Below are 27664 nucleotides of genomic sequence, written 5' to 3' on the forward strand. Positions count from 1 at the left end.
ATTTCGGTGGTAATATCTATGCAGGCCGTAGGAATTATCTACTTCGGGCTCAAAGATAAATTAGCGTTTTTGTATAAAAAATAATAAAAACACTCAAAATGAGTTCATACACATATCATTATATATTGATACAGTTTCTTATTCGTAGTTTTTACATTTTTGAAGTTCTAAAATCTAAATTGTTTTTAGTACCAAGTTTGCTAGCGTCTGGACTAACCCCTTTTTTTGTTCGACCGCAACCCTTACACCGTTATACTCATAATTGGCTGTTTCAATTGAAACAGAAACTTGAAAAAATGCTTGTTGACTTCCAAGCAGGATATATTACATACATATATAATTGTATTTAACTAACATCACTGTATTTTTAGATGTTGAAAAAGAGTAACTACTGAGTTTCTTGCCGATTCATCTTGGTAGATTCAAAAGTGCTTGTAAAAGCCTATTTGAATATATAATCATGATATACTCTATATTATGATTTTGATTTTGAAGTACATGCTCATGTTTTATATAACAGCTTTTCTCGAGATGAATAATGAAAAACCACAGTAAATGCGTCTGGTTACAGTGTGAACTATTAAAACACTTTCTTAATCTATTGAATATGTTTTAAGAGGTCAAATCTCCTGTGGTCAAATACATAAGTAAGTAACTCTTTACATTATTGAATTAAATGAGTTTGGAGCGGTTTAAAATGTTGGAAATGGTAATGGAATGTTCACCACTGGCGAGAAAAATTTATCGCCACATTTTTAGTTAGCAATGTGGGAATTATTATAATAGAAATATGTGCGCAACATTTAAGACACACGTAGAGAATTATACAAGCTATTCATAATTATAGATTTGTATAAAAATTATATAGTTTATAGATGTCGATATAACTATAAACGTTAATTAAAAAAAAAAAAAGGATAAAAGCGCTCATGTCGGATTAGCCGCTTTCACTGCACTTATAAAAGGGATAGTGAGCCAAATATTTATCAGTTATTCAAACGAAAAGTCTCTTTTTAATAGAATCTGTAGAAAAAAATCCTGAATAAACATAACTTGTTACAAATTTGTTTTCAAAAATGAATTGTTACAAATTTGTTTTCAAAAATTTCACTGTAAATCGAACACTGTCTATGAAAATGAGTTTTAAGTTACTTTTGTAAACACTACACTAACGAGCAGATCGCTGTTATGAAAAAAAAAGTATTCCCATATAATTCCTATAATTTTTAAGCTCCAATCTTCATGTTATTTCCTCAAAGCTACATCGTTAACCGAATAAATAGGTACCAATGTAATAATAAATTTTTATTTCTTTAATGACTGAATTTTATTTTATTGTACTATAGATATATTATAATTTGTTTATTTTTTTTTCAAAATTACCATCAACATTGAAACGCAACGCAGGAATTGGCATACTGCGCCGAGCGCTCACAGAGGAAAGATAAACGCTCGTCGTATCGTTTATACACCTACTACTAAGTTCAGTCGGGGTAAGAAAAGGTTCGTCACCTTAAGGTCTATTTTAGTGTGCTCATTGTCGCGATAATCTGCTTTACCGATTGAGTATGACATATTGCGTCTCAATGTACACTATTTTGAACCTAGTTATCATACTATGTTAGTTTAATTTGATGTGCAGTTTTCTGTTTAATGCTTTAGTTTCAAAATGTAATAAAAGTTTACGAATTGATAAAGGAATGAATTAGAAAACTGACGAAGGTTTTCTTACTCTGACTGTACATTGTCTCTCGGTACCCGTATAGCGCGACTAAAACGTATGATCTGAAGTATCGACTATAAAAAATGATTATATTTAAAAAAAATGTTTAAATTTAACGACAATACATTGTAACGACTTCAAAAAAAGGTTATTTTAACTTAGTTAGGTATTTTAACTTACCTTAAATTAAAAAAAAATAACCCAAGTGGTACCAACCTAGTACCTTAAAGGTTAGGGTAATATTTATTTTTGTAGAATTTTCGTATCATACAACAGTTGGAGTCTAAGTTTCAACGGCAAGATTTGATAATAAAATTACTCAAGAAATCGTAAGCACCGTAAAATTTACGGTTACCATGAGTGACGATCGTTTTTAATATTTTACTCAAAAATTTTTTTTTTATATATATGATCTTTGTATATACTCCATATATAATAATGATTGTGCAGTGGTTGTGTTTATACACACATACGCAGTAACACGCACACAACTTAAAAATGACAGAAATTGAGAAGCAGTAATTGAAATAGCGCTCTTAATTATATTTGAAGTGCACTGAACGAATAATTGATGTATTCTTAACTATTTAAACTCAACTTACAAGAATAAACACATTTAATAAACCATCTGCTTTATACATTGAGGACATAAATAAATATATACAAATCAAAATTAAAAATAGCTACTGTACAAATCATGACCGCGTGGAATGGTGGCAAGAATGCTATCAACATTTCCCCGTTGAACCGCAATTCCGATTCTCTGAGCGAAAAATAAACCAGCCCTCCTGTCACCATCGGAGGCAATAACACGGGGTGTTACATTATCTGTACAATACAGTTTATAATGCAAAAACTTGACAAAACGGAAATGTATACTGAAAAATGCTTATTTTATGAAAACTTAATCGGATAATTATGCAATATGATAGTATACGGCAAGTGAATTAGAATTGTTTTCGATATAATCATTGATTCTTCAAAATGAGTCATTATATTAAATACTAGACCTGCGACTCCGTTCGCGTTACTTTAAGCCTCAAAAGTAGGGGTATTATATGCTTGATCAATAAATATTTAGGTGTATTTTTTTTTTAATTGACATTGCTTTGTTATTTGTGAACCAATTTTAATAAAACAATATAAGTTACTACAGTAAATCAGTGAAAACTGCCCCCAAATCGGTAAAGACGTTTCGGTTAAGAAGTAAACCGACAATCAGACAAAAATCATAAAAAACCATATTTTGGTGATCTATTGCGTTAATAAATACCCCCAGACCTATTTCTTCTCAAATATTTTCTAAGTACGTATTCGATCGGTTACGTAACGTATTTTATTATATGTATAGACTTATCAGAAATCGTATATGAATATAATTTGATACGTATGTACGTACTTATACAAGCAACATCCGAAAATTGCAATGTCAAATTGAAATCTGGAACCTTACAACGTATTCATTTATGAATGTAATTTTATAATTTTTCCAAGCCAATATTGAGCTTTCAAGAATCGGATCAAATGGTTCCAAGTGAGAAGTTAAAATTCCTATAAATTTTTAATTTTTCAATTTTTTTCAAGTATAGTTATCAGCTTTTGTAATTTTGATAAATGAATGTCTCGGTTGTATGGTAAAATGGTGTTTATATATCCAGTTGTTCACAAAATCATCATTATAATATTTTAATGTAAAGGGAACGAACAGTCCCCGCGGGAATGGTTTGTACAACAACACATGAGTACTTGTAATATACTTTATATAAAAAAAAAAAAAACAAGCGGATTAATATAATAAAACTAGTCATGTACCGGATGGGATATTCTATCGGAAAACACTATAACGTCAGCTTTTTACTTTTAAACAGAATTATAAACACCGATTTCTATGTTTCTAGCATCAGAAATTATGAACTTCTATACAAAATTCTTCTGAATGATTTTTGAAAAAATACCTAAGTTTGATAAGTAATTACTGTGCAAATTGCACCTGTTAGGCCGACCGGGCGGGGCTTATAAAATTGTATTAAGTTGTAAGCTGTTCGTCGATTTGTTACTACAAACGCACCTCGCGAAAGCGATTGCTTTGATTCAAAAAGTGCGTTTATTAGCTAATATCGTTAGCCAACATATAAGACACATTTAATTTCGAGAAATGTGAGGATTCTCTGTGAAATGATAAATAACTATCTTTGAACATGTATAATGTATATATTTCAATATAAGTCAACGCGAATGGAATTTCGAGTGCAGATCCATAGCAAATCTATATCGAATTTATCATTACGTACATAGTAAGCTTAACAATAATTTACTTGATTGGTACACACTTACATATTTGAACTGAATTACATAAATGCAATATCAACTTAGCTTATGAATAGGTTAATAGGTGCACTTAAATAAAATAGTAAATATCTAAATAATGAAAATATACGTATTATACAAAATACACTATCCCAAATACAAATAAATATTGATCATAAATTATTATTAAAATATGGATATGAGCAACGCACCGGTTCTCATTTATTTCGTAAAGATAATACCACAATCTCGTAATTAAAAAAAACTGAGTGTACATTATACAAATACTACAAAAAAGTAAACTGCTAACGTTTACAGAATGTATAATAAATTGATGTGTGAATTAATATTTCGATCAATTTTGGGAAACATTACATGATTGAAGAGATTTCTCGAATATCCGGATATAATATTTATTTGAAATGCATTAATTAATCTGACGGCTTATGTAGTATTAAAATGCACTTTTATTATAAAAATGTCGTACAAAATGTTTCAAATAACAGGAATAAAATTCATTTTTAATAAGTGCTACAAAATATTTAAAAACACATGACGTCAACACACATGCAAGCAGTTGTTTTTACGCAGTGGTCTATATAACTTTTTAGAAATTAGTGTCGGTTTGAAAATGAAATTGAAACTTCAAGGTGGGACTTGGTGCTCGAGTTATAACATAGCAATAGGTAATTACTCTATGGCCATTGAGTCTAATGTTTATAACAGTACGGTGAGTTATGGTCCGATGTTATGAGGACTAGATAATGATTTCGGTACCGCGATTTGCATCTTAATAATATCTGCAATACAAGATATTTGGGATGCTAAGCCAAGGTGAAAATGTACAGACAAATCGACACTTAGATTATTGTGAATCGACTATGCAATAAAGCCAGTAGTAAAGGCGGAAAGCTAATTTCTTTCACATGTCTCTAGGGTCACACGTACCTAAGTAGAAGTTCCCTGAGAGTCGCCTCGTCCTCCTCCGCCGGCGCATATCGTGTCAGCTTGGCGCCGGCCTCCCGGCCCACATGATCAGGTAGCGCTGTATCAAAACTCCTCGTTTATTCTCCTATCTGCAGTCCCCACTAAACTTTTTTATCTGTTTAGATTTATCGTTCTTAGCTCACTCAAAAAACTAATTGTATGACCTACAACTATATTTTATTTGTCGCGTGATTACATTACCCAAATTAAAATAACTCAGTTGCTTCGTGTCTTTTCTATATCATTATAGTTTTATAAATGTATTTATATTCAGCATATTTTCCGGTTTTTATGCAAGACAGCTGATGTTGGAACATTGCAGTCCATCACTGGAGCACTCATTCGCTCTTGGTACATACAATTCTTCATTGATTTTCTGCTCGTTAAAGGCAAGTATTGTTAGAATACAATTGGATTTTGTGTTTTTTTACCCTTGTACAGCATAAAATCGAACCAATAAATGCCGTCACCGTACTGCCAATTAGTAACAATGGCCAATAGAAGCGAATCCCAAATAAACATTGATATTTATGAAAACAATATTACAATTTTCAACGGAAAATGTGATTGAAGTTTTAATATAATAACTATGAGTACGTAATAAATTTATAAAAAAGAGTTTTTAACATAATCCTGTGAAACATAAACTACACGAATACTATTGTTTACTGAAATCAATTCATTATAGGTTATTACTTATGCCCATTTTACTAATATAGGTACTATAGAATTCCATATTATTTGATGTGTTGCTTAACGTGTGAAGCTTAATGTGAATGTTCAAATAGATGTATTATTTAGCGTCGACGTAACAAGTCCATATACTATATCATACATATGTATAATTCATGTAGAATAAAAATAATTATTATATATAGTTTATTCATTATACATTTGTAATAAATATAATAGAATACAAAAAAACATTGCATTCAGCAATAATCTCACGTAATGAGTAAAGTTCAGACTTGATAAGAACTGACATTTGATTTTAGTAAGGTTAGAATAGTTATTGGCTTGTTTAATCAAAGTATGCAAAATGCTCCATGGATTGGGACAATATTACGATTATCTAATAAAAAATTGTCCGGTTATCACGTCAAATACCTTTGATTATGTACACTGCTTCTAACAAAAGAAGTCTTTTGTATTATGTGTGAGTATTTGAGTTTAACTCGTTCCCCTTATTCTTTTATAATTTTTTGACGTCATCTTAAAAATGTTGTATTTGCGGAAGCAAGGTTAATGATTGTACTGTTGAATAATAAGTATACATATATTTACCCATAGGATGATTGATATACGTATAAGAATTTTATCGCAGTTCTTTTAAAATAAATAAAAAACATTACATTCCAAATAACTAATATACGATACATAATTATGGTAAAAATCAATTTATTATTGAAAAAAAAACGTGTGAGCTGTTTGCAAGCGAATTGAAAACAATTTTTCGATTCTATATAACAGCGTACCACGCTACATAAATATTTTCAATGACAAGTCTCAATGAATTGAACGAAGCTTACCTGAAATTTGATCTATGGGTGAGTAAAGCGGGGGCTCTTCCCCGCCGGCGTGCTGATGCTCGAGCAGACGGTGGCACGACTGTCTCATGAGCGCTCCCGACACTATTCGATAAAAAATAATCATTAATAATACAAACCTTAAACGCTATAGAGGTATCCTTTTTATGTGTATTTGAATCTGAGGAAACAAAAAAATATTACCTTTAATCTAGTTATTGTCATTTGACTACGACCGAGAGCAGTCTAATCGACGACATTGTGCCTGTAACAATCGAAATCGTTTATTTGTTTAACAGATATTTATTGTAAAACTTTCATTGTTGCTTTTAATGATAAATAATAAATCTACTTTATTGCATCGCCTTAATTACCACTACTAGTACACTGATATCATTAATAGAGCAGAGAGAAATGTAGGACGGAAATATTATTTCCGACGCTGACTATATTTCTTTTTATTATAACTTTTCTCATAAATAGTAGCGTTAGTACGAGTAAACCTACATTAGCTCGCATGAGAATGAGAACTAATATAAATATAAATAGTTTTTATCATTTTTAATGGTATACCTTATCTGCGCTACCCACTGCATTTATTGTATTACACGTTTTGGTTATTCTATGTAAAAGCGGATTTATAATTGCGCTTCATATTCCGTGGAGTTTGATTACATTGAATGTTGCCTACGTTGGTTATCGGAAACTGTGTATATATGAATATGTTTCAAATGAATTGTTTATTTAGTATAGCTTCATTTTTGCAATTCTAGTAAGGGAACGGATTAAGTAAAATTTCGCGACTATAGCTTGAAGAAAAACGAAACCGAAAAAAAGTCGAATTATCAATTTAAACGAATTTACCTATTACATTTGAACTTTTTTGGCCGACTCCGAGGGCCCTCGGCTTCAAATAATCACCGTTAGTTAAAGGGAACCTGGCTTGTTTCCAACTCTTAAGTTCACTTGTTACGCAGTCGGACTATTGTATTTGTCATTTCCTATTTTATTTATCGTTTCACGTGATAAATAATCACAATAAGAAATTAAACAAAAAGTTATTTCTGATGAAATTTATAAATACACACATAAGGAGACAATATTATAACATCGAGTATTCATAACTATAGAAATTGAAAATAAGAAACAAAAAAGTCTATAAACAAATCGACATTTATACCATTTAATTGTAAGATAATTCTATGCCTATAGCAAATTTTATAAAATAAATACTTACTTGATAAAGAGGAACATCTTCTTAAGCTAAATCTGCAAGTATATATATATATCCGCTTTATTTTAACAATGAATAGCTTGTGAGCTCTTCGTATTGCGACGACGAAACGACTATTAACGAAACGTCTGCTTTACCGGAGGCAGAGAAGGATAGTGACGGGAGCCTCAAGCCCCAAACGGAACCGCGCATGCGAGCTACTACCCCTGGCCAGCTTAAAACAATCTTAGGTTATGCATATTTGCTATATCCCAGTCAATACAGAACAGATTTTTATGGAATTACCTAAATTTGAAATGTTAAATGAAAAACAATCTATGGATATATATAACTTAATTCGACTTTTTAAATGATACATATTTAAAGTAATGTCTTTGTCTCTTCGAGCTATACAATAATAACCATCAGTACTTGTTGTACGATAATTATTAGCGTCGGTCTCATACTGTTATAATATTTAATGAGCCACGTTCATGTTAGACAGTTAAAATACTTAGGTATAATAAATTAAATTTAACTAACTGATTGCGATTAAATAGACTGACATTTAAGAATATAAGCTAACCTTTTAGTTAGTAACTAGAATCGTAAACTAAATGTAAATTCTATTTTAAGTTTAGAACGTTAAAGTCAGTGAAAATCGGTAGGAAATTTTAGAAAAGGTCAATATGTTTTACTTTTTCATAAAGTTGTTTATTTTATTATTAACATTTATTATAAAGCTTTCTATATTAAATAAATTTAATGAAAATGAATGGCTAAGTACCATTACAATATTGATATTTTTTTTATATATATTTGAAATTATCTTATATAAGCTACCGTAGGAGGAAATCTCATCAGTGACTTATACATGTTTTATTATATTGCGCTCTTTATGTGACAATACCTTTATGTAACAACATGCATTTTTTACATGTTTGCCGAGGTCGGTACGATCGTGCTACGAACGAGGCCGCTACGAAGCAAACACAGCATGATACGTGTTTCCCAACCACTGGTAACAGATTATACAATGCAAAATTTAATTCGATTATTTAAAGCTATCATTTAAAATTTACCTTGGATTATATTTTATTGATTCATAAGCAAATTACAATTCATTTACTAATATTTTTATTTAACTCTCCCTTTAAGCGATAAGCTTGTACCAGGATTGGGGACGACAATAGTCCAAGGGGTCAAGATCGGTCAGACCTGCGAATTTTATACAGCTAGGCGGCCCGTAAAACATTGCGCTATTGATGCTTCTTATAATAATAGATAATTTTTAACATGTTAAAAATGTTAAAAATTATCTACTATGATGAGTTCCTATTTAATTGTCGCCTCATTGTATATAGATGTAGACATTATAAATAGAATGGCTGCTGACTTTTTAACGTTTCAAAATAAATTCAGCATTACAAACATTTACTCAGTAGTTAATTGCCTATTTGAATAATCTTGTATATATATAAGTAAAAGCGAATTTGTTCAATGCATCTTTGCCATTAAAATATTCATTAGCCAAGAACGTACTCGTAAAACGGATTTATTTTGTTTTTTTTCATCGAGATTATTTTAATGATTACTTAAATAGATTTAAGATTAGTATGAAAGTAAATTGTCTGTGACCTTATAGAGAAATCAACGCTTGTTTACTTAAAAAGAACACATATAGGTCAAGGGAGTTTGTGAAAGAGGTAACGTTTATTCTTTCATAAGCACTTTAACAGTTTCAAAGTATGGAGAGCAGAATACCCTAAAATACTTTTATAAAAAAACTTCTAGAAAAGGTAATGTAGCAGAGGTTAAGAGTCAATGTAGATATTTTGTATCCAAGAATAGCCTAGTGTTCGATACGTAACTAGAAATGATTGCCTTTGAGAAATCGATACCCTATCATTGCTCCAGATGGAGCGTACTAGCGTCATAAAGTTTGTTACTTATTTTTATAATTCATTTCCTCTCAGAGAAACCTTTGCGACTATTTTATACAAACTTTTTAAAGAGCTCCACTTTGCTTTTTAACTCGATCACTTAAAGTGGGTATACTTTTACTTCCTTTGACTAATATATTAAATAAGCTTGAATTTACTCTGAATTTGTGTACAAACTGATTTAATTTCGTGATCAAAGCAATATGTTTTAGAAATGCGAATATCAATATGATGTTATAGAAATATCTGACTACATTTATATCGGATTGAAATTTCCTTCACATCCGTTGCTTAGCGTATGCTCATGTTATACTAACATTGACTTTATATAAATATGAAGTTATAAAAATCTGTAAACAAATTACATAGTAGCTAATATCAAAGGTGCAAGCAAAATGAACAAAACTTTTTTAATCTACATTGTGAGCAGTGTAAGCGGGCGCTCGGTTTGTCCGAAGGCCGTCCGTGGCTAGTGCCGACACTACAAAGCATCAAAGAGAATGTTTAATTTAATTAACGAGTATTTAGTGTCGAAGCATACTTTCGATAATTAACTGATAAAGTTAATATTAGACTCGAAACCTTTATATTCGAAAGCGTTTAAGCGTAAGAATTTGTCGCATATTATTCATATTCTGGAAAGACACGAACGCAACTGAACGCGGCGCGATTGAACTGTGAAATAAAACGCAAAATTTGTTTAGTATTACACAGACTGTATATTAAAGTTATTTTCAATTAATTTACAGTTCAAAAATCTAAAGTAAGAACTGCATTTATATTTTTTCTAAAACATTTATAAAGTCCATATCGAGGACACCTTATGAACTATGAATTAATATCTCTTATGTATTTATATGTAATCTAATGGGTAGGTAATTATAATATTATGACATCAAATTAGAAAATAGCCTCCCAATTGTAGCACTGGAAGCTGGTAGCGATGACGTGTTATCCATCAACTAAGCTACTTTATTACGTATCTTCAATGTTGAAAAGAGAATTTTCTTAATATATTTGATAAATAATTTACATTCGTGCAATTTCAAAGTTAGCGTATAAAGCGGAATTCAAAAACGTTGTGTACATTTATCTACTTTGAAAGCTTTAAGAACCCTCTGAGCTGCATCGTCGCTTATTTTTTACATTTAGAGCCGTAATTCAGACTAAATAAATAAATAGTAAAGATTTGAATATTTATGACTATTACATCAAATTAATGAAAATTTTTTAGATTTTTAGATGATAGTTTAATTTTCAGCAGCGCATTTAAATTTTAACTTATGGTTTTATAAAATAAGAAGATACCTTAATTCAAACGGCCGTATAAAGTTCGTACATGCGTCCATATTGAATTATCGTAATTTATTTAGTTCCGCGTCATTAAAAATTAAATATTATGCTTCAATAATTATTTCTATGAATACATTAACGAAATTAACCAGATATTGTACAGCTACAACTACGACTACGGAGTTCATCCGTATATCTCGTGTGATGTTTTCATTTTCTGAAAGCTTGTCCTCCGTGCAAAGTGCTCTATTTTTGACCGAATTTAATTGATGTTTGAGCACGCTCGGTCATACCAATCGACAAATGGAATAGTATTATGTGATATAGAGTGCGGGTCGTCAGCAGTTTTTTCAGTTTATCTGATGAATGAAGATGAAGATTTATTTATACCATTTTTAACCGACACTTTTATTTAAATAAATAGTTTTCGAATATAAAATAGGTTAGTAATATAATTATAGATGATATAAGTACGCCCAACAACGACGGTATTTTTTTCTCTTCATTCAGTAAGCTTCTTGTTTTTGCTTTCTAGTAGAATTTTATTTTAAGTTCTGTAGAAATGGTAAATAGATCTCTTGAAACAAAAAGTTTAATACCGCCCACAAAGGAGAAACATAATCCGGATTTAATAATGAATGTGGATGTACCTATATAAAATATTCATACTTTTATATATATTACAGAAAATTAATGGTAGAAATAAATGAACATTCGAAAATCAAAACAAAACTATTACTAATTTTAGATGCTAATTGTGGTGATCACGTACATATTTTGTTACTTTACATATGATTATAAAAGGTAAAGTAACTCTGTTTGTCTCCGAATTTAACTCGAAAAATCATGCGTGGTGCGTGACGTGAGATCGAATTTCCGGCTTCTTAATAATTCAAATACACTATATATATAATTTTAAATTATTTTTATATGACAAATATTTAAAAAAATACCAATAGGTAATAAGAATATTTGTCGCAAATCTAATTTACAGGCAAAGCCACAGGTACAGCTAGTACTATATTATCATTATAAAAAAATATTTCACAAGGTTTGAGGTTTTCAATACCCTGAGTACTTGAGACCTGCATAGACAGGCTAGCCGTTGGGGCGTATGGTATTTTAAGCAATTCGGTCAGTACTTCTAAAATGGTGTGTAATGACGTATTAACGTATTCACTTATCACTCATTGAATGTCCTTTGCGGACATGGATATTTCGGAAAGTACCTCCTTCCGCAAGGTCGCTAGGAGAGAGCTGAATTCAATGTGCGATTCACGCGGTTGATTACACTATTAAATAGTTTTCAGATTAAGTTTTATATACGTATTTCCATAAATTAACCAATTGTTCGGTTTACTTAAAAGCAGATAATTAAGAATGTATATATATGTTATTAAAATATAATACTTTTAAATGACGATGGGTTGGTTGTGGTTTTGAGATCTCGTTAAGCTGTTCGTCCCTGATAAAACCACGCACATATTAAGATTCTTATCGGTTATTATATAACTCGGGATAGAACAGCGAATCCTTTTAATAGTTGTTCTTTGTCATAAGAATGCTAGAGGATTTTAAAGCCTTTTGAATAATAGTACATGTATATATATTTTTTAATAAAGTAGCATGTAGAGTAGTAGGGTTGCACAATATATAGAAATATAATAAAATATATCTTAATAAATATTAAGAAAGGATTTCCCAAAAAAGTTTTAAAAGTTCTTAGTTATTCTAACCAAAAAAAAAAAAGTTTTTTTCAAATAAGTTTACTCTAAACTAATTGTCTTGATGAAAGCGACCTGAAAATATCAATACACTATACAATAATATCTTAAAGCCTTAACGAGTGTTTATATAAACTTGAACCAATGAACATGAAAAACGAGCTTGAAGGCTTAATAAGCTCGGTGCTTGTTTCGTATTTATCTTACGTGTGAAGGAATGAAGGAAAATAGTAACTCTATTTTTAACTTCAATTGAGATAATATCCACAATTCCTCGTCTAGTGAATAGAGATGTCAACAACAAATAAAAAAAATGTTTTTAGTTAAAAATAAACTAGTTTAGTATTCAATTTAATATTTGGTATTAATAATCTGGATACCCACTTACGAGAAACCAAAAACACGACAAACTAATCGTATAGATGCCATCTTTAAAAATATATTTTTATAAAATCTTATCATCATATTCTTGGACTTAATCTACACTTCCCCTTCCCTGGTGGCAGCGGCTCAAGGACCAATTTGTTATACGCCTTCTTTTGTCCAAGGAGTTCAGGTAGGCTTTTCCGACACAGTTCTCTTAATAATACAATAAAAAGGGCTCTTGGTACTATCCATATTCCAGTTCATATTCAATCCCGGGGAATTAGTCCTCATGATGGCAAGAGACCTGATGAACTGATGTTGGTGCCCTGGGTAGGAGGACGAGCTCTAGTGTGAGACGCTACTTATGTTGACACGCTGGCCCCGTCTCTTATCAGATGAATACAATCTTGAGAGCCGGAGCTGCTACGGAAAAATCTGAAGCGAATAAACGATCCAAATATTTGTTACTTATTCCAAATTATGTCTTTGTCCCATTTGCAGTTGAAACACTTGGACCTTGGAGCAATAACCTTCATTAAAAGTATAACAACTCGGCACTATGGGGGACAGGAGGCCTGGTTCATTTTTTGCCCAGAGGATCGGAATTGCTATTCAACGTGAAAATACTGCTAGCATTCTTGCCACCATTCCCCGCGGTCATGATTTATACATTAATTATTTTAGTCCTTATTTGTATGTCCTTAAGGCCTTAATGTTAATAATTCTTATCTAACTAAAATACGAGATTGTGATAATAGGTAAATAGTACTTGTCAAATATAGAATAGACACATAGCCGAAATTTAAATAGTTTTTAACATCATTATAAAATAGAAAACCACTGCCGAACACCTATTGTTGCTGATAAAACACATGCCAGTTTAATCGGTTAAGGTCTTAATAGAGACAGAACGAGTTGAATCCGTAGAAGTGAAATGAATCTGCGAAGCCTCCACAAAGATATCAGATTTACTCGGCTTTGAGTGTTCCGGTTTGACGCCGCCTTCCCGTCAATAAATAGTCGATTGTGCGGCTGATTGATTTATTTATAAGTTTCATTTTATCTAGCATTCCCAATAAATGCTAACATTTAAATGTTGGATGCTTGTAAAACAATCACGTTCGTACGAATGAAATGATTCTTATGAAATTTGGTATCTACTCGTATGTATGTACATTGTACGTCTAGCGCAATAGCAAAGCAAGCGGGTAGCCCATAATATTTAAATATTTATTTACAAGAATACATCAATAGGTATATAAATTAACACTTTGTCTGAAACTTAACATAAAAACAAATATTACAATTTAAAACTGGAAATAATATAAACACTAAATATATTTTTAAAGCTGATATTATTTACTAGTCTTTAGTTTTTGATTATAAAATAATGGTATATATATAAAACAATGATGTTCCTAAAATTTGCTCAATCCGCTGAAATCTATAGAACACACACTAAAGCGTCACGTCAAATACTAGTATACAAATTGCAAATAGCATAATTCAGCAAATACGTGCCTAGACTCATTTATTATTATACGGTGAATTCTGTTGTGAATTTACTAATTTTGCTCGTATATACTGACTTATTTGCGTAACTAAGCCGGCTGATTAAAAGCCAATTCATCACAACAGCTATATCAAATTACACAACACATTTCTAGCTGCAGTCTGTGATATGTATGTATATATTATATTATATCCATTTTATTTACAAAAAACGACTATACAAGCTTTTATTTGTATTATGTTCTAAAAAAACGCGCGAAAACATTGTATTTTCTGGTATAAGTTTGAAGTTTGAACCTGTGACCAATGCGAATTTTCGTCGCTGTGGCTGTTTATATCATGATAATTATAGAGTATATTGTAGCATTTAAGCCATACTCGGATTCGAGCGTCGAAGGCGGGACTCACGCTATTGTTTAGACCACTGGATATATTCCTAGGGCGATATACGTATACGTGTCTCGACCTGTCTAAACACTGTGTAGGCGATATTCCCAATGTTGATGCCAGCGTAGCATAAATCGCTCTGTACTGATTTTGTACGAGGCTTGCTTTTCATCGTGATCTATATCTTGGACAGTGAAAGTCTCACACACAAGACAATTTTAAATATATAGAAAAGGAATCCTAATGCTAATTCAAGTTTAACATTTCTTCTAGCTTTAATTTAATAGGTTTATAAAGCCTAACGCAATAAACACATATGAATGTAAACTAAGTTGATATAACTTTCGGTAGACTCAACCGATTCCGATTCCTTGGAATATTTTCTATAATGACTCAATATAACGTTGTATTTTTAAATTTATAATTTCCACTCATTTTGAATTATAATATCCATAACATATTATATAGTTGGAATATTTTAGAACTATAGTCAGGTAATAACCACCTAGCTATCAGAGACAGTCATATTATTACTATGTATGACTTGATGATAAAATGTTCGAAATACATTTTTTAATTCATATTTGTACATATTTAAGGACTTAATGGTAATAATTCTTATGTAAATAAATGTATTAATGTAATATTCAAGTGTGTTTTTTAAAGAAGAATTTAGAAAACATTTCTTCTATAACGCGACATATTCATTTTTATCATAAGATTTCCACTTTCCCAGACCCTTAGCTATGATAAATTTAAAACAAATATAACAAGGTTTTATATAACGGTTCTTGAAACAAGTATATTTCGCTACGATTTGTATCAGATCACAAAGCACGTGAGTACCTTTGAAGCGAACACGAGACAATCCATTTATTTTATTTATATATTTTTTGTAATAATGTCAGTTAACTATTCCGTTAATAGATTAAAATTATACCTAATATACAATTATATTAAAAATGTAAAACAATAATTTAAGAATTCGAAAAAAGTTTCTGCACATCGGATGGTTAAAACCAAAAAATATTTAAAAAAGCGTTCATTGCAACACATGTCGGCCATCAAATAGTCTACAATTTAAAACATAAAATAACTTATCGATTGAGGTAAAAAAGCAACAAGCCGAATTAGTAATCAAATTTAGAAGCTTTTTGAAAGTTATAAATTCTTTTTTGGCTATACCTACAGAAAATATAGGCCTTTGGAAAACCTTGTACTTAAATATAAGTATTTAAACTTACAAACATAAAACTAATAAAAGTACTTTAGTAAACAAGAATATATTTTTTTAAATCAACTCTTAAGATTTTGTAGAGTATGAAAAATTGCATTTCAAACCCGTTGTATTTGTGATTAAACACTTCGTCGTAATGAATTTAAACAATTCAGATTTCTAGTAAAATGTTCATGCAAATTTAGTTTTTGTATCTTTTTTAATTATTTTAGGATTTGATATGAATAATTAAACTGGAGACGAATAGGATACGAAAATAGGTTGCCACAAAACCATAAGAACAAATTGTTTATTGAAGGTAATATATATATACTACGGAAGATAAAAGTCTACTCACTATAAATTATTTAAATTGTTTAATATCTACTGTTCGTGATATGTATTAAAAAGAAAATTAATATATTCAATTAAAAATATACAAAAATAAGTTTTTATTCAAAATAGTTCGTATTGCTATCAACAACAAAAATGTGCACAAAACTTCTGCTAGATCTATTCAATAGCAAGACTTGACCAACACGCACTAACACTTGTAGTTAAATAAAAAATATCAAATACATGACAAATGATCAATAGAAAGGATGTAAAAATTATATGAGCAACGAATGACTCTGTAATTGTTTTGTAAAACAGCTTTCTTTGGCTGTTCTGTTATTCTTAGAATATCTGTCTATTATTAGAAAAAATATTTAAAGTGAATTCTGTCTAGAGGGAGTAACTTGAAGCTGTTTTTGATATGCTAGTACACGATTTGTATAAGCGTTTCTATCTCTAGTAAGCTATCCGTGACAGATGACTGGTTTCTATAGGAAATGCTAACCGTTGATAGGTTATTGAAAAGCAAGTATGAGCAAAAGAACAGATTTGGTTATCTTTAGTTACTAAAATTAGGATATAGATAAGTTATTGAAAACGGCCGTTAATGCATTATACCCACTGGGTTACCTAAACTCTTTCTCAGGTTACAAAGCATATATCTTTGTAACTTCACAGAAATCATATTAACCTTAGTTAAGCATTCTTCAAAATATAAATTTAACAATTAATAAATAAAAAAATCACAAATTAAATTTATTTTTGTGTCATTATGTAAGATGTCTTAATTAGAGATATAATTAATAAAATAATAATTAAATACGAATTCGATGAAATTTATTCAACTTGAAATTAATTTAACCGTGCAGTCTGCATTTGAGTTACCGTTAAACTGTCATGTTACTGTCAGGCTTACTTAAAATACAATGGCGATTTTCATTCCAACTTTTTAATAAAGGAATTTATACCTAAAAACTTTGTTAATTGTATGCATTGTATTTGTATGCAAACTAATTCCTCTTCACACTTCTTCGTTAAAGCGAATTCATTGAGATTAACTTTGCAAGACTCAATATTGATCATGATTTTTTGGCGTAATAAATCGGACCAGTAAATCTTGTGAAGTTAATTAATAATCAACGTAATGTACGTAAATGTCAACCTCTACTATTTATAATATTAAAAAATACATGCCTGTTGATGCAGATATTTACCATACATATGTATGTATGTACAATATAATAACAACAATGAATGCTTGATTCCTAAGACCCATCAGGCTTATATATTATATATAAGGCTCCTATATATTATATGGTAATTACAATATAAGACAAATGAAATTTATTATTTATATTTTCAATTCAAGCGACATGAGTAAAACATTACACAACCGGCCAAATATAATCTCTGCGCTGTTTTTTTTCACTATTACCACCGATCTCTTATTTCTAATATGTGAGTTTTTTTTTTATTTCAATACATCGGATATCTATCTAAAAAAATTAAAATCATATATTTTCTGTTCCTGAACATTGGTGATTTTTGTTTTGGCTTTTATTAAGTTACGTTCGGCATAAGGTTACAAAACGTCGATGTCCAAAATATTTTTCAAACCAGTTTTGTGAAACCGATATTGACTCAACGAATCGAATTTAAAATGATTTGTATTAACTTTGTATTTGATTTATATTTATTGTTTTTTATTCGTAGTTATGTATTTTTGTTAAGTAAAAATCAATATTTTTTACCCGGAATTATTTAGATTTTGGCTATCAACGCTGATATCGTAGCTCAACTTAAAGTCTTGGACGCTCAGCACCACTTATGTACTGAATAACGTATTCTAATATATAATTCAAAAACTGAAGCAAAAGGCAAAAATGTGACATGTGACAACTTTAACCACAAGTCGATGTTCATTACTCTACAGATTTAAAATTGAACAAATTAAAAAAAAATATTTTTGTTTGTCAAACGAAATCATCTACGAATGTACATTTTACATTTTAGTATTATTGAATCCACAAATCTCAGAAGCAATCCAATCCGGTTTTAAAAATTTTAGCAGTTATAACATCTATAAAATTGTATCGTTTAGCCTCGCTCATATGAACTATGATAATTCACACAGGTAAGATCGTATCATATTTCTATGTTGAATTCTATAGTCATACATTAGCAGCCTGTACATTTCCCACTGCTGGGCTAAGGCCTCCTCTCCCTTTGAGGAGAAGGTTTGGAGCATATTCCACCACGCTGCTCTAATGCGGGTTGGTGGAATACACATGTGGCAGAATTTCATTGAAATTAGACACATGCAAGTTTCCTCACGATGTTTTCCTTCACCGCCGAGTACGAGATGAATTATAAACACAAATTAAGCACATGAAAATTCAGTGGTGCCTGCCTGGGTTGAACCCGAAATCATCGGTTAAGATGCACATGTTCTATCTAACCACTGGGCCATCTCGAATTTATGTTATTATATAGTCATAATAATTAAATATACTGAAAGCACACTCTGTATGGATAAGTTAGTATTCTGACATAAAATCTGTACATAATATTATCTTTTCAAGTTCAGCTTTCAACATCTTGATTCAGAGTTATTAAAGTGACTTCGCATTTTGCAAAATAGTATTAAAAACTTCAAGAAGTGAACTCATTACCACGAACTTTGAAGCCTATATTTCAAAAGAAGAAGATTAAAATTAAAATGATCATTGAAGTTGTTCTAAGGTGCTACGGAATGTTGTCCAAAGTTGAATAGCAAATAAAATAGAACAAGATAGTTTTTATTCTATTTGGATTCATCGTTATATGTTTGTAAAACCAAGTTACCATCAGGTGGTCCATATTCCAATTTTTTAGGCTCTATCAGAAGTTAAATCGTACCGCAAACCAAGAAGCCTAAGGTATTGTTTGTTGGGCCGGCTATTGCATATAATGACTCAACTACTACTGACTTGGGAAGACAATTACATGAGATGAGTATAAAATAATTTATGAGCGGTCAAAGGCGCGGTCATTGCAGAAAGCCCTACCTAGTATGAACTACAAAGATTATAAAGTCCCCTTTTTCAATACAGACTTAACTCTAATTATTACAGAGAATTATTTTAAAGTTATATTCCTTTAAAAATGACATAATATCATCAAAAAGTCACTACGATGAGATTGTTTGTATTTGTAAAGCACGCACTGTACTTTCAAAGCGTCCTGTTCTCTCAACGGCGAAGTAGACTCTCACCGGAGATCACTCAAGCGTTTGTTACGTTATTGTGTTATGTGAAACATTGCTAATTCACAGCTTTTTCAATTAAACAAAGCATACATTTTCATGTAATTCGTCATTACCAAACAAGTATATAATTTGAATAGTAAATAGTACAATCATTACAATATTTTTTAACTAAAAACTACCCAATCCAGAGCTTGTTTAAATTTTAGTATATTTTATAATTAAGTAAGACAGAGCATTATTAAAGGTTAAATCACAATTTACGACTTCATCAAAAAACGTAAACGTTGTGGATACTATTATTTTTTTAATATATTTTTATTATGCACATTAATTTCCCGGAAGAAATAAACGAAATTATCAATTAAATTTAAACTTAATTTGATTTATTATATATTTTTTTTTATTTACTGTTTCGCCCCATACGCGTGGATTTAGATTTATACATTAGCAGGCTGTAAGTTTCCCACTGCTGGGCTAAGGCCTCCTCTCCCTTTGAGGAGAATCTTTGAAGCATATTCCAACTGCTCCAATGCGGGTTGGTGGAATACACAAGTGGCAGAATTTCGTTGAAATTAGACACATGCAGGTTTCCTCGCAATGTTTTTCTTCACCGCCAAGCACGAGATGAATTATAAACACAAATTAAGCACAAAAAAATTAAGTGGTGCATGCCTGGGTTTGAACCCGAAACCAATGGTCATCATAAGATGCACGCGTTCTAACCACTGGGCCATCTCGGCTCATCTCAGATTTATACAGCATGTGCATAAACTGTTTAAGCTTATCTAAATCGGCGACTAATGCAATTGTGCTACTGAACAATATACATTTTTATTTTTAAAATTATTACCTTCGTTAATTGCTGTTTAGTCTAAAAATCGAGATGTAGAGAAAAAATCAAGCCATGAGATTTTTATCATGCCATAAACCATGAACTGATCTGTATAATTTTATTATCCCTTAAAATGTTTTCAGTAAATAAAACAATTTTCGTTTTAAATTATTTTTCCATTTAATGGTCACAGGGATAATGAATTTATCGTCGGATCTGTATCCTTATATATTATGTAAAGAAGATTTTTATGAAGTTGCTGTACAATCATGACTTAACCAGAGGATTGAGTTAAAAAGTCACCAACTTAAATGTTATTAAGATGTTACGTTTTTAAAAAAAAAGAGTTTATCGATTGGGTTGAAATCATTTTTTATGTTTGTCTTAGAACTTAAATAAATTTATAAATCGTTTTGCGATATAATTTTTGAAGCTGTGGCGCATGCACACAAGGCAAATGGCCAATCTTTGTGTTAAACTACTTTAAATTAATAATTTACTCTTGTTTTTGAAAATTTACTTATTGTGTAATTGTTGGTGACGTGACGGTGACGTTATTTGTTAAATCAATTTTAATTTGTACTTTTTAGGAAATTATAACATTTCATAATAGATTTATTTATTGTAAGTGACTTTTAAATAGTTTACTACATTAGATAAAGTTCATGAATACTTCCAGTACGCCGACCCCACCCTCTCCCTACACAGACTGCATGAATCCGCTGTCCATAAATATTCTTAAATAGTTTGTAACATAGTCTTATAATATAAAATAATAAGGCTTTTTGTTTGTAATTTAAGATATAGTACCTCGTTCATTCGATTGAGTTGTAACATTGAATAATTAATAAGCTAGCTGCAACTAAAACACAATGTACGGACTAGTAAATATGACTCAATTGCTATTTATATATCTTCTATGTATAAATAGGCAAAGACAAAACAGATCAGTACCTTTTACTTAACCTTTTTTTTATACTTAATAACAAACTTAAGTGTTATGAAAAACGTCAATATTTAGGGCATAAATTTTATTGTTTAATATATACACGTGACTTTGACTTTGTTTATGGAAATGCGTATATATTTTGTTATTAATAGAAAAAATATATGTTAATAATCACAGTATGAACGCCCCGAATATATATCTCGGATATATTACATCAAATTAATGTCTATAGTAAATTGAGTAATCTAACTTATATTATTATCAGTCAAAATAATTTATAGCATTTAAAACAAATTATAGAAATGTATTTCCATGAAACAATTCATTCGTACGGAATTTACCAAAACTTCGTCATGCCTTAATGCCTACCGAGGTGCCCCTTGCGTGCGCATGCCTACTGCGCGCTTTCTAAGAATTCTATATAAGCCGTAAGATAAGAACTTAAATTATTAAAATATAAATGCTTTTAATAAGGAATCCGGAAAAGAAAATAATAGTTGAGGTATTGACAGAAAAGCGAGTTTCCTTCTGCAATACATCCATACGCAACCAGGTAGTTTCCTGTGCGTTTTAATTAATACTGTGATAAATTATAACTAATCATAAGTGGCTTGATAGGTTACAATTGTTTAATATTTACCCTAAATATGACAAATAATCTAATAATATTTATACACAAAAATAAAATCTACATAACAAGCTTACGCCTTCTTGTTCAAGTCCCTGAAATATTATCAAATGTATTATTTATACATATATGGTTATTGTTATAAACAATTCTATGTATAAAATTCGAATTCGAAACGTCCACTGTAAAAATCGCACTGACTGAGTTCATTGAATAAATTTCGATTATTATTAATTTATTGTTTTTTGCATATTTATGTAGGTCATTTAGAATGAGAAAAAAATATTGATCACAACTTTATAATATCTTTAAAAGCATCTACAATGTAGCTGTTAAGTTGTTGAGAACAATGGCCTACTTTCATTTACATGTCAAGACAATTATAATTTTCCATGAACGAACATAATAATTAACTATGCAGAGTGAATCCTCATTATTTTCATAATAGAGCTAATTTACGATTGTACAAATTTACAATGCTATTTGAATTTCCTAAAGTCCCTCATGATTGCTGTCGAATACAAATATAAACTCATCTCAAGCGCGGCGGTAAAGAAAAATTTCAGTAAGGAAACCTGCATGAGTCAAAATGTGTATCTACCAACTACCCAGAGAAGTGGCGAGGTTAAATAATGTCCAAATCTTTTACTTAAGAGGCGTGAAGGCCTTTGTCCATCCGTGGGACATTAACGGGCGGTTACTTCACCACATCAAAGCAAATCATTACAATAATTATTTACAAAACCTGGTTAAATAAAATACACTACTATTATATTAATTTAAATATTTAATAAGATTATATGCTTCTGACTCTAAATGTTTAACTTTAAAATATAATACAACATTCGCAAAGCCTTTTAAATTGTTTTTTTTTTAGATTCTTTCTGATAATAGGTGAAGGTCGTCTTTATTGATTTTTCTTTACGATTTTTTTTCTGAGAGTAAACATTCCTAATAATCAAGTTAAGTGTGAATTCGCCTAATAATTTAAGGCATTCGCAAGTAAATGTAAAAAAAACGCATAAGCACACGCAAAGCATATAACATTGAAAAATAATTTAAAATGTATCAGTTGAAAATATTTGAAACATTTTCAACAGACTTTTTTAAATCTCGATCCCATTAATACTTGATGTAACATCCTTATCCATTAGGATATAGTTGCTCTTGATTGCTTTAAACATCTTTTTAGTATACACTACAATATCTTTGAAATGTATATCGTCGCAGATACGATTTATTAACAAGTTTTTCATATTGACGGACATCTTCCATCTCTTTCTGTTGGTCTCTTTCTCTCTTTCTACTGACTTTTGCGATATCGACGGCCGCACTTACATAAACGAATCTATGTCACAGAAGCGGGCGGAATACTGCAATACCGAACACATGTCTACGATTGACCATTGTAACTGGTTACTCTGTAGTTATGAATGACCAAACATTAAGTAACATTATTACTTTTAACTTTTGAAACAACTTCATGCTAACGATGTACATACCTGACGGTGGTGTCTATGATGGTAGATCGTACAGCAGCGAACGAGTGTAAGCAGGTCGCAAGGTCGCCCCTCCTCATCTACCTTCACGATTAGCTGAAGCTCATCGCAGACCCGGGGCCACCGTCACCGATTGATTTTTTTAACGCGATCTGGACACACATGGAGGAACGACCTAGACCCGGCGGCGGCGGCGGGGAGGCGTACGTAGGTCTGTCGAGGCCGCCGAGCGCGACCGCGGCACTCGCGCGTTTAATCCTAGTCTAATTTCGGTCGATGCGATGGCGGAGGAGACTCGCGCATGACTACAGCAGGAGTGTGGACGCCCTGGCAGGGTGCGAGCGAAGCGTCGTGCGCACCAGGACGCGCACGATCGATATCGCTAGGCGTGCGCTGCGGCTCACCCGAAAGCATACTCACACAGACTCAGAAAACACCCTTTTTAAAACGATGACGTTGAGAATCGACGTCATAATGAAAGAGTAAGCTCTTAAAAGCGCACGCGACTCAGAGCGGGCGCATAAAATTCGTAGCAATCTATGATAACTGCGAGGCTGATGCGCGTCAATTTAAGACATGAAGATTATATTATATTAACAATTTTTGTATTTTCAAAATGTTAGTTTTATATTTTAAGTACGGAAACTAATAAAATAAGAAATCTAAACCGATTATTTTAGATATTTAAAACTCTAAAAATAAATAAAACACAAAATAAATATAACTTATTTTTCATTTTAGTTTTTCAAAATAAAAGTCATTTTAAATACTTTCAATATATAGTTACATACGTTGTAGACATACAGATAAAATGTCACCAATATGTAGTTGCTTCTCATTATTTATTTTTGTTTTTGATAAAAAGAAAATTGTTTTTCGTTGTACAGCTTGTAGTAATATATATATTTTTTTATATGCTGATATAAACTAATAAAATGAACAATGAATACCCTAAATAAATACCCTAACCCTACCTGTAGTGTGCCTTGATTTTATTTTAAGAAAGCACTATCCACCTACTTCGACTACAGAGCCTATTTACATTACCTTAAAAATGTAAGTCATTACACGTTTCTTTTCTACTTTTGTATACCTATATTTTTACAAACATTTCAAATGTTTCCTTGCTTTTTCTAGCTAAATCATTCCTTCTATACATTGTTTCACTCTTTCAGGAGTTGAAAGTTTTATAATTTTTTCCAAATTGCGAAATTATTGCAAATTTTCAGAATAGATAAATATGTCCTGAAATTGATTAATAATAAGTAACTGAGAAATAAATAAAATGTTTTGTCATAAACGCTCCGCACGTGTAAAACATCGAATTTATGGTAATTTAAAATATTTATAATTAAAGAAAAACTTTATGTATACAATTTAATATTATTTAAAAGGATAATAACTATAATACATATTTTCTTTAAATAACAGCTTACGAGACATATTTTTTGCTAACTAATTGGAAGTACATGAAAATTTATCTTCAAAATTTTAGATATACTTGATATAAATGTCATAGTGATGATTTGGTTGCGAATAAAGGCCGAAGCCCGCCAGATGCAAACACCTAGTTCTAAAATAATATTTCATAAATAAAGAATTATTAGTTATTTTCATAATTTAGTTAAATTTGAAATAAACATTATTCTAATTAGCTGCATAATATTAGCTGTCCTTATAAAGGTACATTATTTTGATTCTCGCACTCTTGAACATTTGAAGGGTTAAGAATAAATGTAAAATTTATTTATTCTCTATTTCAATTTCGATTTGTATAATTCTTAGAATAATCAAATAAATAAATAATGCAGCTTCATGTGTTAGTGCGAGAATCAAAATAATGCACCTTCATTAGCACAGCTAAGAAACTATTATGTGGTTTGACTGCATCTTAGAACCGACATATGTGTCTGCATTTGTAAATATATGTATATCATAATAATATAAATATTATATATAAACAAAGACTTTGCTGAAATAAAGTTAATTTGTATCAAATTTAGGTACCTTTGAAATTATAAAAAATATAGTAGGAATAGAATAAGTGTCTGCCATTAATTTTTTCTAATATATTTTAAGATATCGAAATGGCAGACATGCTGCGATCACGTTTTGAAAGTCAATTTTTATTCTTTTCGACATCTTGGCGCGCTCAAAGGAACCCTCGATGGGAATAGTGAACCTCCATTTCCCCAATAGCAGGTGAAGCAGTAGGGGAAGTACGGACAAAATGACAGGGTGCTTTGTTTTTATTCGTCTTAGGTTTATTGACTACCAGTAATGCAGTCTTTTAAGTAAGTAGGAACTATAATAAAATATATATTAAGAACTAATTAACTAATCACAAAAACAATGTTGTCGATATAGTACGGACAAAATGACATATAAGGTAAGGACATAATAACATATAAATTTTTAAGAACACAGTTCATAAATAAATCGTTGGGACATCAGCACATTACTCATGAGCCCAAAGGAAACAAGAAATACATCGTAACCAACTTTCTATTTCTTCTCAGATAGCCTTCAAGCCATTCATGTCCAGCACGTTTCTTGTCCTTGTTGAAAACCCTTTCAAAAATGCTTTCGATCGAAACGACTAATTCAAAGGTCTTGGATTGATGTACGCGTCAAACCATGAAGTCGTGTTTCTAAAAACTTTATGTGTTCTACTAACACCTGCTCAATTTGAGAATGAAAATGTTTTCTTGAATCTTCCTAATCCTTTAGAGTTAGAATTCAAGGTTTTGTTTACATTGATTGCATGTCTTCTAATGTCACCTGAGGAACAACAAATGTTTTTTGCGGGCAATTCCCATCAGATTTTTTTATGCTTCCATGCTTCAATAGCCATACTCATGTTTTCTTGGCTCCAAGATATGGTATGTCTTTTTGTCCATTGTATGAGTATGTCATTTTGTCCAAATGTGAACAAAAACGAATAAATAATCATACTTCCATCAAAAAACTTATGATTGCAACAAAGTTAATCGAAATCATAGAGTACTGACATAGTTCAGTGATTTTAATAGAAATAATTACAAATAACAACAAATAACTTTCCAGAAAATCGCTGAAAACCATCTGTAAAATAAACTTTTAAAGGAGCGAAACACGTTAGAACTTCTTACTGCGACGAGACTGACAATGGCGCTCAACATCTGACAGGATTTTAAATATGCCCGCCGTCACGTGATGTAGCGGAGACGTAACTAAAACCCTCCAATTTCTAAAAAGGTGACTATGTCATTTTGTCCGTACTCAATTCAAATCTGTAATTTCTTCTAAAATATTCATTTAAGTTACATGCTGTAAAGTGCCACATTGATCTATTCATACGATACTAAAGTCACTCAATTGTTTTGCCTTCCTGGAACCTCTACACTAACACTTGAACTTTATAGTATGTAATTAAAGTTCAAATTGATTTTTAAGTATTATTACAAATCGTTTGTGACTATAAAAAAGTGTTGTTTTTAGACTTTTACACACATTTTTTTCTGTGCGTAAAAACCACCCTCGTACTTCAAGGAATATTCTAAAAAAAGAATTAGAAAAATCGGTTCAGCTATTCTGGAGATTTGAGCTTAGCAACAAAGTGATTCATTTTTGTACTATAAAAGGTATTTTTTTTTATATTTTCAGAGATGCGTTATTTTGTTTTTAACGTTTTTTACAGACTATTCTTCTGTATGTGCTATTCGGAGTCACGCTGGGTCTTTTGAAAGTGTTCTCTGTATAAAATAATAAAATAATGATATTGATTTATCTACCAAACCAACAAAATGTAGAGTATTGTTCATGGAAAATAATATATTTATTATATAATTCCTGCGACAAGTTTTCTGTCTGTTTGATAGGCAAACAAGTTAATATATGTTTGTCGATGAAACAACTAATTTTACTATTAAAACAAAATTATAATGTTTCATCGACAAAAAAAAACTTGAAGACGCTGTTGCTTACAAAACTAAAA

At 30.8% G+C, this 27664-nt stretch overlaps 1 protein-coding gene across 4 annotated transcripts in view; it reads right to left on the reverse strand.

Annotated features, from left to right (window-relative positions):
* The window catches only part of LOC125075949 (glucose transporter type 1), a 40782-nt gene extending 16809 nt beyond the window's left edge, over nucleotides 1-23973 (reverse strand). For 2 of the 4 annotated variants that reach the window (XM_047687832.1, XM_047687830.1), the window contains exons 1-4: nucleotides 23692-23973; nucleotides 6748-6808; nucleotides 6547-6648; nucleotides 4979-5075 (exon numbers count right to left, since the gene is read on the reverse strand). In XM_047687832.1, the coding sequence (XP_047543788.1) occupies nucleotides 4979-5075; nucleotides 6547-6634 (185 nt within the window). In that variant the 5' untranslated portion in view covers nucleotides 6635-6648; nucleotides 6748-6808; nucleotides 23692-23973. Of the gene's footprint in view, nucleotides 1-4978; nucleotides 5076-6546; nucleotides 6649-6747; nucleotides 6809-7780; nucleotides 7911-23691 lie in introns of those variants that run through there. The other 2 variants (XM_047687831.1, XM_047687833.1) reach the window with 2 other exon arrangements.
* Between the last annotated feature and the right edge of the window lie 3691 nt (nucleotides 23974-27664).

This window comes from Vanessa atalanta, chromosome Z (assembly GCF_905147765.1).
Source record: "Vanessa atalanta chromosome Z, ilVanAtal1.2, whole genome shotgun sequence".
NCBI lineage: Eukaryota > Metazoa > Arthropoda > Insecta > Lepidoptera > Nymphalidae > Vanessa > Vanessa atalanta.